General features: G+C 45.7%; 1 protein-coding gene across 5 annotated transcripts in view; it reads left to right on the top strand.

The window, feature by feature from the left end:
* Window positions 1-8,066, top strand: part of MARK3 (microtubule affinity regulating kinase 3) — a 111,469-nt gene extending 103,403 nt beyond the window's left edge. For 2 of the 5 annotated variants that reach the window (XM_040641373.1, XM_008706111.2), the window contains exons 16-18: window positions 3,289-3,315; window positions 4,667-4,711; window positions 7,126-8,066. In XM_040641373.1, the coding sequence (XP_040497307.1) occupies window positions 3,289-3,315; window positions 4,667-4,711; window positions 7,126-7,471 (418 nt within the window). In that variant the 3' untranslated portion in view covers window positions 7,472-8,066. The remainder of the gene's footprint in view (window positions 1-3,288; window positions 3,316-4,666; window positions 4,712-7,125) is intronic. The other 3 variants (XM_040641375.1, XM_040641374.1, XM_040641372.1) reach the window with 2 other exon arrangements.
* The last annotated feature ends 4,740 nt before the right edge of the window (window positions 8,067-12,806 follow it).

The raw sequence follows: 12,806 nt of genomic DNA, 5'->3' as shown, positions 1-12,806 counted from the left end.
AGGTCACGATCCCAGGGTCCTGGGATGGAGTCCGGCATCGGGTCTGCTCCTTTCTCTGCTTTTGCCCCTTCCCCATCTTGGGCTTTCTCTCGCTTACTCGCTCTCTCTCAAAACAAATAATTAAAATCTTAAAAAAAAAAAAAAATTGAGCCTCACTATGGATTAGTATGTCCAGGGCATCCTGCAGCTTTGCCATGTTGCAGACCCTCTTGTTCATCATCTGTATTTTACTCAGAACAGCAGAGTCTGAAATGGCTGGCACATCCGTACTCTGTTTCTCCACACTTCCTGTGGCTCGCTAGCCGGCTGCTGTGTTTCCTGCTATCTTTGGTATTTAACCTATAAGCCAAATACCAGTTTTCAGTCTCCTTAATTCCTCCAGTAATGTTATGTTCTTTTAGATCAATCACCTGAACTTAGCCAAGTCACATTCAACTGTCTTTCTCCAGGTAATTGCTTATTGTCAGGACACTGACTACCAGATTAGGGAGGACTTCTGCTATCTATTATCATTGGCTGGAGGTCAGAGGGCAGTCAGAAGTTACAATCCAGCCTCTTAATCCACCCCTTTGCTGGACCCTCTGTTGTAAACTGGGCAGAAGAGTCTAAAGGGCTTTGCGAGATTTGGGGTACCCACTCGGGATCAGTAAGAGAAGCAGGGAGCTCAATCCAAGAAGAGTCTGGTGACCCCCAGAATAATTCCTTCCTTTGTTTTAGGGTCATCCTATGGCCTGTCCCAGGCCTCCCTGTCCCCTAGTTCCTTCCTTGTGGACTAAACTGAAATGGAATCTGCCTCTGAAACTTGGGTGGTAGGGGACGGAACCAGGTATCGTCCAGCTGGCTGTTAGCTCCCTGCCCTTGCTTAATACCGCCTGGTGTTATACCCGGGGAGAGCCCTGAGTGCAGCGGGGATGCACACTGGTCAGGTCTGCCAAAGCTGTAGTTGCAGGATAGACACCTGTCTGTCTTTACACTTCGGTCTCTAATGGGCTCTTTAAATAAAACCTTACATATCAAGAATATCCTTGAATTTATTTGTTGCCTTTGTGCTCTTTTTTTGGTTATCTTAATGCTATCATTGTTACAGGTAACATCAGCTACCATTTATTGAGTGTTTATCATGTGCTAAGATGAATAGATGTCTGTAGATTTATAGAGATATACTTGTTTTACGTTTATAAAGATGCACGTGTATACACACACGTTCTCGCACACTCATCTAATGTCTAGTCTGACTGTGTAGTAGAGGCTATCCCAATTTTGTAGGACAACCTGAGAGATGAGGTTCAGAGAGTTTAAGGCACACGTTCAAGATTCTGGAGCCAGAAGTTGCTGAGTCAGGTCTGTGCCTCCAGGAGAGGCCCTTCAATCCACTGCGTGTGCTGCCCTGCAGGGCTGTCAGGGACACTGTGGGCTGCAGTCCTTGCCCTTCATTTCCTAATGTAGTTTATTTCATGTCTTTGAATTAAAATTGGTGACTGAGTTTTCTTGGTTTAATTTTTTAAAAAATCTTGGGGGTCATCTTATTTTACATTTCCCGGCAATTTCCACCCCTAAAAATTTGCAGAAATATAGTCTTCTGTTTGTTAAAGTTTGCAAACTGAGGTCTAGCCTCCCCTGGTTACTGTACTTTAGAGGTACGCTGATAAACTAAGTGTTAGATCAGCGTAGGCTACTTATCCCGCCCTAACAATAATTGTGAGAATCAGAGTCCTGGTCCCTGAAAGAGGCTCAGGTGTTCTTATGTAGGTGGTGCCTAGGAGATCTGCTAAGGTTGGGTGGGAAGAAAGCTGGCACCGGAAGGCCTGCACTCCGCTCTTGGCTCTGACTCTACCCTGGATACATGTGGCTTCGGAGAGCTGTGTGCTCTGAGGCCGCCTGTAGTCAGAAGGAGGGAGGCTGTCCCCTACTGGGGCCAAGCCTGGCCTGCCTAGGGTGCTCAGAGTCGCTTCTACCCTGTAGACACTATGTACATGCCTCTGTGTGCCTCAGATTGGTCCACAGGGCCCCGGGCGCAGCCTCAGTCCTGCTGCTCCTCCTCCTTATAACTCAGGGATTCATGTGGCAGGAAAAGTGAAGAAAAGCAGTCCTATGGTACTTGACTTTTCTCAGGTAGAAAATTGGGAAATGAAGATACATTTGAAAGGTCTTTTAATCAGTTTTCAACTAAAATAATCTTTTGCATAATCCTGCCTTATGTTTATGTAGTGCTTAATTATTTACAAAATATTGTCATGTGCATGGTCTTCTCTACTGCGTATAACCCTGCTGTGTACCCCACTTCTGATCTGATTATGAAGTGGTTAGCTGTTCTCTACAGTAGTTAGATAATTTTTGATTGGTTGTATCTGAAGCAATCCCAAATTATCTGTGTTACAAGAACAAGTCCAAGGCATTCATTACTTCATTCACTCAGACTGAATTCTGTGTTCTGTCACAGAACTGGGAAGTTTCAGAAATAGTTTGGCAAGCCCAGCCTGCACTTGCCCAGGAATGCTGCCCACAAGATCGTACAAGCCCGACTCATAGTTTGGAATTTCCTTGGTCAGATTCCGTTCAGAACAGCCTGAGCATCTCCTTCATTTTAACAAGCAAAGTCCCTTCTAAATACAGCTCTTCCAGTTTATTCCATAAAACGTAAATTGAAACCTCCATTGTTATCTTATCATTTAATATCCGTTCATTTTACCATCTAAAATTCTGAAAAGTCTGCTTCATTTTAAACCCCACTTAGTTTTTTCTTAAAAAGTGATTTAGGTCTTACACTGTAGTAGACATTCTGTGAATGCTTAAATCATCTTCCTGAGACAAGTAAGGGTTCTCTTAATGGTTGAACACTTTAAAATGAAATTTTTAATGTTCTGTAAGAAGGTGAGGTTTTTGTTCATAAGACATCCTGAAGAGGATCGAGAGGTGTTACCCTCTTACTCTAGGGTACTGCAGATGACTTCCGTCACTTAAAGAAGAACACAGAATGTTGGATTTTGTCATCTTAAAGTATATCCATCTGAGAAACCTTTAAATAAATTTAATTACAGCTAACGTCAATATTTACCATTGACTTTTTCTTACAAGTAAGATTTTTAATATTTCTAGAAAATTAAAAGATCACATACTCAATTACCTGTAATTTTACTTTTTCAACAAATGTCGCTGTTTCGTTGTTCATTGGACAGAAGAGGAGCCCTGTTTTATTTGTCGTTTTTCTTTCTATAATTGACTAGATTTTCTATTTAATTTGTGCAAGTCATTTTTGTTAATTTTTTTTTTTGGCTTAATTTCTTTTAGAAACATGTCATTCAGGTTTATCAAAAGGTAGGATTTATATATACACATTATTTTTTTCGATCCTTACCCCAAAATGGCTCCTGCAATTAACATCAGGTTTGGCTTTCTAGCCTTGTTTTTGTTTTGTTTTGTTTTCTTAAAAACTAAACTTTCTGCTGAGAACTAAATACTTATTTCTTTGTAAGGAAACCTTGGAAAGAAATAGATTAACTCTGTCAGGCATTTGTAAAGGGACTGTGGCACCCATGTAACAATAGGCCTGTGCATGCTCTGTGCATTTTCTTTCTTTGGTAGAATTATTTAGCATCCAAATAATTCTGTCTTCATACTAATAACACTTAGCATGCTTCTGTTTGAAGAATGAGATGTTCAGTAATATTAATATACAATTACTGATTGGCCTCAAGCCCGCAGAAGGTAAGTGGTGACTGTTGCCATCTTTTATTTCGTGAAGATTGAATTAGCAAAAGGCTTTAAAATAACCGGGAAATTAGCTAATATTTTTACATGGGAAACAAGCACAAAATTCAAACCTACAGCTTCATTTGGTTTGAGGTTTTCAGAAATAAAGATGTGGGCAGCTTATAGCAGAAATGCTTTAATATTTTCAGAGAGTTGGAAGAGTAAGTAGTAGTCTGTCTAAAAGCTGCTTTCCACCAACCACTGAAGGAAGTAGGTCTCATTACTTTTACTGAAAAATATTATATATTCCTACCAGATGATTACTTTTTGATGATGATGAGTCAGGAGAACAAAAACATTGCTCACTGTCTTGGAATGCACACAGAATGAGGCAGAAAATCTGCCATTTGGGCCAGCCACCTGTGTCCAGAAGGCCAGGCTGTGGAGGTCTGTGTGTTGATGAGGTCAGTGGGTCACTGAAAGGCTGTGTGAAGTGAGCTCTTTGTTAAAACTGTAGGAGGAGTGCTTTCCTCCTATGGGAAATTCCACTCCATGACTGTTTTTTAATCTTCCCAGTTGCCAAATTTTTCCTTGCATGGGAGATTTTGTAGTTGGAGGTAGGATTTAACTGATAGAATTAATTTCCTTTTAGTTAAAACCCATTACGTATTGGGGGAGGGGTTAAAAAGTCAGAATATCTCCAATTTCAGAGCCGGGCAGGAATACCTGCTGTGTGTATGAAGCAGGTGTGCGGCCAGCCTCCTACCCTGCCTGCAAGCACGCATGGAGAAAAATGGCCATGGGCTGAGTCACCCCCGTGACAGGACAAGTTTAACAAGCACAGCTGGTGACCCAGAGTGCTTTGGATTTGCTCATTTTATAACATCTGTGTTTGTATGTGGGTGGTCGTGTACTAGTCTGTAAGATTTCTTTTCTCTTTCCCACTTCTCTGTGCTTCTGCATTCTGTTCGTTGAGGCTTCCAACTGAATATGAGAGGAACGGGAGATATGAGGGCTCAAGGTGAGGGAAATGATTTTTACTTAAAATATTTTATAGGTATTTATCTCATGTGTGTGGCAGAAACAATGCTCTTTTCTGAATATCCTGCATCATATCCCTGCTCCCAGTGTAGGATTGCTTGGTGAGGTCAGTGTTCTGTGGGTTCGTGAAGCAGAAGTGTGTCGCTGCTGCCGCCTCCCAGTAGCCACTTGAGGGCGCCAGAGCGCCATGGCCACCGGCTGGTGGAAGCCTTCTGGATCCCAGCCTGACTTGGGCTTTCCACTGGTGTTTGGGTGTTAAAATACGCGGCCCTCCTGCCTGGGCGCTGACAGCCTGAGATGAGCTCTGGGAGTCAGTAGGAGCACTATTGACATGTCCATAACTCCTACTTGATTCTGGTCTCAAAGAGTGAAAGCAGAATATTGAGTAGAATTTTCATATTTAAAATTAGATGGTTCTTTGAGAATGATTACGTAGTCAAGCAATTTGCTTTTACATTTTGTAGATCATTTTGTATTTCATTACACAGGTTTGGGAGTTGGAGGAGTTCACCAGATAGGCCTCCATAGTTGCAGATCTTGTCCACTTACACCCTTTCGATACCAATTACCAGCATGCTGTCTCAGGTCCCCGTTAACCCATTTGCTCTCCTGCTGGTCTTTCTAAAGCACAGCTCTGATCATGTGACTTTTCTGAATGAAAAGTTGCAGTGGCCCCATTGCCTGACCTGCCCTGGGTGGCCTCAACAGGCCCAGCCTCCCCGGACTCCACCTGTACCCCAATTGAGGCGTCACTCCCACCCCACGCCTGCCCATGCCGGCCTTGAGCAGGCTCCAGCTGTCCTGAGTTTGCCTACCGCAAGTACTCAGTGCCTGTTGGGGTGATGCTGTACCCCCAGTTCCAGTCCATCTGTACACTTGATTATACCCTCAACACATTCTGTGCTTTCCATACGTCCTTGCCTTTGCTTATGATATTCCCTCTGCTCAGCACACGCACTCTCCTCCTCCCAGTTGTATTGGAATCTCATGGTTCTTGGTAGCTCTTTTCAGATGCCACCCCCTGCTGGAAGCCATTTCCTCCTTTCCCTGCACTCCTCCCTTCAGAGGGCCCCACCTGTCTTTCCTGCCATCCTCTAGTGGACTGTTCATACCTTTCCTGAACTACTGCCGTGGCCTTACGTTGCGGTCTTCCCTCCCCCAAACCCAAATTAGCTTGAGAGCTTTTGCTCGTTTTTGTAATCTATTTAGTGCCTTACACAACATTTTGTACATAGGAAGCTTCTGATCAATTTGAGTGGATGTGAACTAAATTGAATATTCTACCAGTAGGTTGCCAGCTATCTGCATAGTAAACCTATGGCCCACCCTCAGCTCTGATGAGTTTGCCATAGGATGAAGTGTTTTTAACATGCATATACTGGGTGTTTTTAATACACCAGAGTGTCAGGCATTCACCGTCCTAACTGAAGCATTCCGATGTACACACGAGAGTGTAAATAACGGTTTGTGGCAACGATGATTAAATGACATGAACAGCAAGATATGGTAGATTCCTAGTCGTGGACTTGCCAAGAGAACTGTGCCCAGGGCCCCACTGTGACATCACCTTGTAGACGTTGGGTCCACCCCTTCCACTCTGTGAATCGATACAGCTTGCAGTCAAACTGGTTGTTGAGTGCTCAGCAACAAATAAGCCTTAACATTTCATTTTTCTGCTTCAGTAGTAAAATAATGTCATCTAAGAATTATTTTTAAACGTTAAATTAGCAGTTTAACAAAATGGCAGGAAGAAGATCAAGGTGGATGGAGGGATTGGAGAGAAGGGCCCACGCCCCACCCAGCTGTAGACACAGCATCAGGGGCCACCTGCAGGGAAGGTGATTTTGAACCATGTGGAGGCACTGGTTATCCTGAGTAACTGCTGTGGTAAAGCTTATGAGGAACCGATCTCACAGGAGAAGTGGTGGTACAGGGGCAGCCGTGCTGGTCAGAGCCAGAAGTTGGCCTGCTGACCCTGCCTCCCTGAGCTGGGCCTTTGGCGGGCCCCACCGGCTCCTTGCCACCTGCAGTCAGCCTGGAGGGGAAAGCTGGGCTCTTCCTGGAGAAGTGCTCAGCTCTCTACTTCACCTGATCTCCAAGGATACTGTTTAACCATTATTTTCTTAATGTCATTGAGAATAGATGGCTGGTGAAGATTTTTCAGCCAGGTAGACCTTTGCCTGTGTGGGTTATGGTTTGGAAGTGGGTGGGGGGGGTGAGTAATGGAGGAATGCTTCTCAGTAAAGGAACAGTTCAGCACATGGGAGCCTGTGCAAGAGAAGTGTGGATGCGAGTTACCCTGTTAGAGTGAAGAGGTTGATTATGAGCTAGCTGGACTAGAAAAGGTAGATTTTTCTGTGCAATTAAAAATAAACCTGCCACTGTGCATTTCAGTCGCAACGTATCTGCCGAGCAAAAGGATGAAAACAAAGAAGCCAAACCTCGCTCCCTGCGCTTTACCTGGAGCATGAAAACCACGAGTTCCATGGATCCCAGTGACATGATGCGGGAAATCCGCAAAGTGCTGGACGCCAATAACTGCGACTACGAGCAGAGAGAGCGCTTCTTACTCTTCTGTGTCCACGGAGATGGGCACGCAGAGAACCTCGTGCAGTGGGAGATGGAGGTGTGCAAGCTGCCAAGACTGTCTCTGAACGGGGTCCGGTTTAAGCGGATATCAGGGACATCCATAGCTTTCAAAAATATTGCTTCCAAAATTGCCAATGAGCTAAAGCTGTAACCCAGTAATTACGGTGTAAATTAAGTAGCGATTTAAAGTGTTTTCCTGAACACTGATGGAAATGTATAGAATAATATTTAGGTAATAACGTCTGCATCTTCTAAATCATGATATTAAAATATAAGGACGAGAGCACGCCTGGGAGCGGAAGCTGGCCTTTTTTCTACGAATGCACTACATTAAAGATGTGTGACACGCGTGCCCTCTGTCTTATTTCCATTGCCCTGAAAGTCAGCGTGAGACATCATCGCCACGGGCCTCCTGTCTGTGTGGTGTGAGCGTGGACTGTGCGTGTGAAGTAGTGCATCCGGAAGCATCTCCTTACACTGGCAGCCAGAGTTGTTACGAGTACCTCTGTGGGAGATCATTTGGTGCTAAAACATTAAAATTGCCAAGGAGGAAAATATTGAATTACTACTAAGAATTAACCTTAAGATTAGTTGATAATTAATACAGGTTTACAGTTCATGCCTGTGGTTTTGTGTTTGTTGTTTTGTGTTTTTTTAGTGCAAAAGGTTTAAATTTATAGTTGTGAACATTGCCTGTGTTTTTCTAAGTAGATTCACAAGATAATTAAAAATTCACTTTTTCTCAGTAAAACCTTGCATTGTCTCCTAATACTGTATTTAAGACTCAGATCAAGGCAGTGACTAAAGGTATGTTTTTGCCTCCGCCACCAAGCTGAGCAAAAGCAAATGGAAAGTGTATGAAGGCCTGGGGCCAGTCTGCCCTTAGCTTGGAGCCCAGCATTTTGTGATTACTAGCATCTTTTTTCTCCAAAGGCTATAGAGGGAGAAGTCGGCCCTCCTGGCGACCTGAGGAGGAAGGAAATCAGGAGCCTCCAGGAGCCCGTGTGGAGAGACGCCAGGTCTTGACGGTTCTGGGTTTGTTCTCCATAAAGTATGTAATTTTCCTCTCTTGTTTTTCTGTGGTGTTTTTTTTGGTTTTTGTTTTTTGTTTTTTTTTTTTTATTCAGAACATGAATCAGTTCTACAGCTTTTTTCCACCACCTACCTGGTTATATAGAGGGAGTAATGAATTCATCACTTAGGGTGACACTTCAATCTCATGGGGAAATTGCCACATTGATTGGTGTACTATTTTGGATTCTAGGTTTGTTGTCGATGTTGAAAGTATGAAGGTCTGGACAGTCACTCAGATACTACGGGATATCAGGGACAGGCAGAACACTGCTTTAGGTGTCTGGGACACATCAGTGAACAAAACACAGATCCCTCCAAAAGGAGCTTATGTTCTAATAGGACGGCAGTCAGTAAACAATAAGTAAGTTGTAGGAACGGAGTGGTCAATGCCAAGGAAAAAAATGCAGAGCGGGGTCAGGCATTCCGAGGGACCTGATGTTTGGTCGGTGCCATGTTAAATCGGGGGATGGGGGCGGTGGCTTGTCCTCTCGGGGAGCAAAGAGAAGCCAGGAAAGCTGTCCAGAGGCTGTCGGCAGTGATCAGGCAAGAGGTGCTGCTGGTCCAGTGAGACCATGACAGTTCTGGATATGTCCTGAAATACGAGTCAACTGCATTTGCTCTTGGGTTGGCGGTGGATGAGCGAGCAAAAGGCCAAGGCTGTACAAGTTTTGGCCTGAACAGCAGAAAGGACGAGTTTGCTGTCCATTGGAATGGGGCAGCTTGCTGGAGAGGGACCGGGGAGCAGGAGAGTGGTTCTGAATGCACTGTGTTGGGGGTGCCTTCAAATACCATGTGGAGACCCAGGAGGGACCCCGGGAGCCCTCAGCTCTTCAACTCCTTAGCTGGAGGGTGGATCCTATGTGGATATGGGACACAAGCTCCCAGAAAAGGGGTGCGGCCTGGGAGGAGCAGTGAGGTGGGAGGGGCCCCGCCTGCAGGGGTGGCGGTAGACCTGACTTGGGGCTTTCAAACCTTCATTATTAAACAAAACAAAATAGGTCCCAGCTCCTTCCTTTTTTCACCTGAGGCATTTTAGTTCCTTCTCTAGACCCAGTTCCTTTGCACAAGTGCTTCTCTCGTAACTCAGTGTGCACGACGGGTTCCTCCAAGCTGCTACCCTGTGGAAGTTTGCAGAGGGGAAGCGGAGCTCTGCCATGCAGGATGTGGCTGCAGTGGGGCTCCTTCTGACCTTCACGCTTCAGACACGTTCTAATAGTGTGCCGTATTTTTGTTCTCAAGGACACACTGAATACTGGAAGTTAGGCTGCTGTGAGAGAAGTTCATTCCTCACGTGCTGTGATGAGACGACCACTCTGTGCGCAGACTCAGATGCTCGTGTTGTCAGTTGTTGGTTTGTCAGAAGCGTGTGGGCGCTTTAATGCACTACTGATCCAGTGAGAGCTGGGTACTCATTCACAGAAGTCATCTGGGTCCGTCTCATTTAAAAGCCTGTGTCACGGATTGACATCAGTTTGGTTTCATTGGCAACATAGGTAGTGTTACCTTTACTGCAGCTAAAATGTGAAATCAAATCCATTACAATGGGGCCCATGCCCTTCCTTTAGAATAGTACATTTTTGTAGTACGATGTTTTTATTCTGCATACAGTGAATTTTGAAAAGGAATATTCTAGAGTACTTGAAAATCACTTCAGACGCAATGACAAGGCCACATTTTTCCCCTCATCCACTCCTCTGGAGTCCCTCAGAGGTGAGGTAAGGTATGTGGTGGGGGAGGTGCTACTGTTTCTATTTACCTGACAAGAGTGTTCTCCTACTCCTGAAAGTAGGGTTAGTATTCCAGGTATGCTGACTCGCATCCTGATGAGGCATATCAGAGGAATCAAGACAGCATTTTTTAACGACGTGCCTGGCTATTGGGCCGTCCTTTCATTTCTGAGAGTGAAGACCCAGGCGGAAAGCTGGGAAGGAATATGACTGCATGTGAGAAGCACAACCGTGATCGTTTTCACAGTGTGTGTTTCTCCCAAAGCCTAGAGAAGGATGATACTTAAAAGAAAGATCTTACTGTGTGTGCTTTATGAACATGTTACTGTTGCTGTGAAAACCATCTCTGGAATACCGTTTCCTGGCAGCTCCTGCTTTCTGAGTGGTGCATGGTGACCTCAGTGTCCACAGAGCAGAGGACACGGGTGCAGGGAGGTGTGTCTGCCTGCTCAAAACTTGGCTTTTTGCAGAGTGTTTTTGTTATGTTTAGGGTTTGGGTTTGTTTTTGCTGATTTGCCATGAGACCCTTTAAAGAGCTCAGCAGCCCACTTTACATTGGGGGAATGGTTGCTCTTGAAGGGAGCGATGGTGAGTGAAGGATGTGCCTTGCAGGTGTCCTGACAGTGCTCGGGGGAGTCTAGGTGTGACTGTCCCCAAGAGTAGAACCTAGGCGTCCTCTCCAGTCAATAAAGAGGACAGAGTTTCACAGCTTTGTAAATGGGTCTTCAGTCTACCACTTTGAGAGACCATAACCCAGGCGGGGGGTGATGCTTCCTTAGAGGCCCTGCTCGCCATTGGTGTGATGGCACCCCAGGGGGGGCAACTGGGCATGATCAGTGTCAAACCAGCATTGTACGCCTCAGAGGTCAGAGCTCAAGCAGGGCATCTGGGCCTGGCTCCTCCCCCCGGGGGAAGGGAGGTCACATGGTAAGGAGAAGCCATCAGAGGGACTAGATGGAGAGGTTTGGGTACGTGAAGAATGGAAAGGGGGTGGGGGGTCTGAGACTCTCAAGGAGGACGCCAGCTTACCAGGATAGCAGAGTGGACAATGCAAGGAAGGCTGTGTGAACTCACAGTAACAAAGTACTCTTCCAGGAGGTGAGCTTCGGGCTGTGGCAGAGGTGCTGAGGTCTGCCCACGGATTACTACAGCAGGGTCTAGATGGATGGGAAGGCTGGTGTAGGATGTGTTTTGCCAGAGCAGGACCTCTTAGGATTCACTTCACTCAGACGTCAGAGCCCAGTTTAAACCTGAATTAAGCAGCGTGGCTTAGCAGTTGAGGTGTAGGCCCTTGATCAAGGCAGCCTGGTTTCCAGGCTCTGGGTTCATGACCTCAGGTTGCCTCTATAAAGTGTGGTAGTAATAATATCTGACTCTGGGTTATTGGCAAAGTCCACCAGGTGGCAGGTGCAGAGTGGGGTGCCTAGCAGATGCTAGTGAACATGCAGCCCTTACAGGTACAGGCCCTTTTAAACAAGAATTCAAGCTAACACTGTGCCCTTCCTCCCCACCCAGCTTAGCCAGGACACTGAGGTCCTTGAACACCGTGCTCCCTGCCCTCCCAGCAGAGACTTGTTAAGAAAACTCCCCCAGGGGCGCCTGGGTGGCTCAGTCGGTTAAGTGTCTGCCTTCGGCTCAGGTCATGATCTCAGGGTCCTGGGATTGAGCCCCACATTGGGCTCCCTGCTCAACGGGGAGTCTGCTTCTGCCTCTGACCCTACCCCCCTGCTTGTAATATCTCTCTCTCTTTCTCTCTCTCTGTCAAATAAATAATCTTTAAAAATAATAATAAATGAAAATTTAAAAAGAAATACTTAAAAATAAATAAATAAAATTTCCCCAGCTTCTAAAATATAGAGTTCTGGTCTCTGAGCCTGGTGTTAGGAAACCAACCTGTGCTGTTATGTTCCTGGCCCCAAGTTTTGGCTTATGTCCCCAGGGGACAGGGAAGAGTGTGAGTCTGGTGGAAGGAAGAACATAGGCAGGGGAGGCAGATGGGGCCCTCCACCCCCACCCCACCCCACCCTACCCCACCCTCCCTTCAGACTGCTGGGCACCTCTCCTCCAACTGGTCTACCGTTGCCATCACTTTTAAAGATTTATTTTAGAGAGCAGGAGAGAGGAGAGGGGCAGAGAGAGAGAGAATCTCCAGCAGAGTCTGTGCTGAGCTCAGAGCCTGACCCTGGGCTTGATCTCAAGACCCTGAGATCATGACCTGAGCCGAAATGAAGAGTTGGACGCTCAACCAGCTGAGCTGCCCATGTGCCCCTGCCGTCACATGTAAAATCCCACTGCGACTCTTGATCTCAGGGTCGTGAGTTCAAGCCCCATGTTGCGTGTTGATCCTACAAGAATAGAATAGAATAGAATAGAATAGAATAGAATAGAATAGAATAATAACAGCGGCTCTCCCGGCCTGCTTGCCCAGCTCTGCCCTCCCACTGTCTGCTGCTTTGTGTCGTGCTAAGAGTCAGCAGCATGATCAAATGTATTTTGTCTTTGTATCTACCCTCCCTGCCCTTATTAGAATGCAAGCTCCACGGGGTAGGGTGGTTTGTTTTTTCCTATATCCCAGGTACCTAGAATAGTGCCAGGTACTTAGTACAAGATAAGTATTCACTTAAAATAATGATGACGGTGATGATGATGAAGGAGGAGGAGGAGGAGGAGTAAGTACTAATAGTA

Source organism: Ursus maritimus, unplaced genomic scaffold (genome assembly GCF_017311325.1).
Source record: "Ursus maritimus isolate PB19 unplaced genomic scaffold, ASM1731132v1 scaffold_25, whole genome shotgun sequence".
Lineage (NCBI taxonomy): Eukaryota > Metazoa > Chordata > Mammalia > Carnivora > Ursidae > Ursus > Ursus maritimus.
This window is presented reverse-complemented; position numbering and strand designations above follow the sequence as displayed.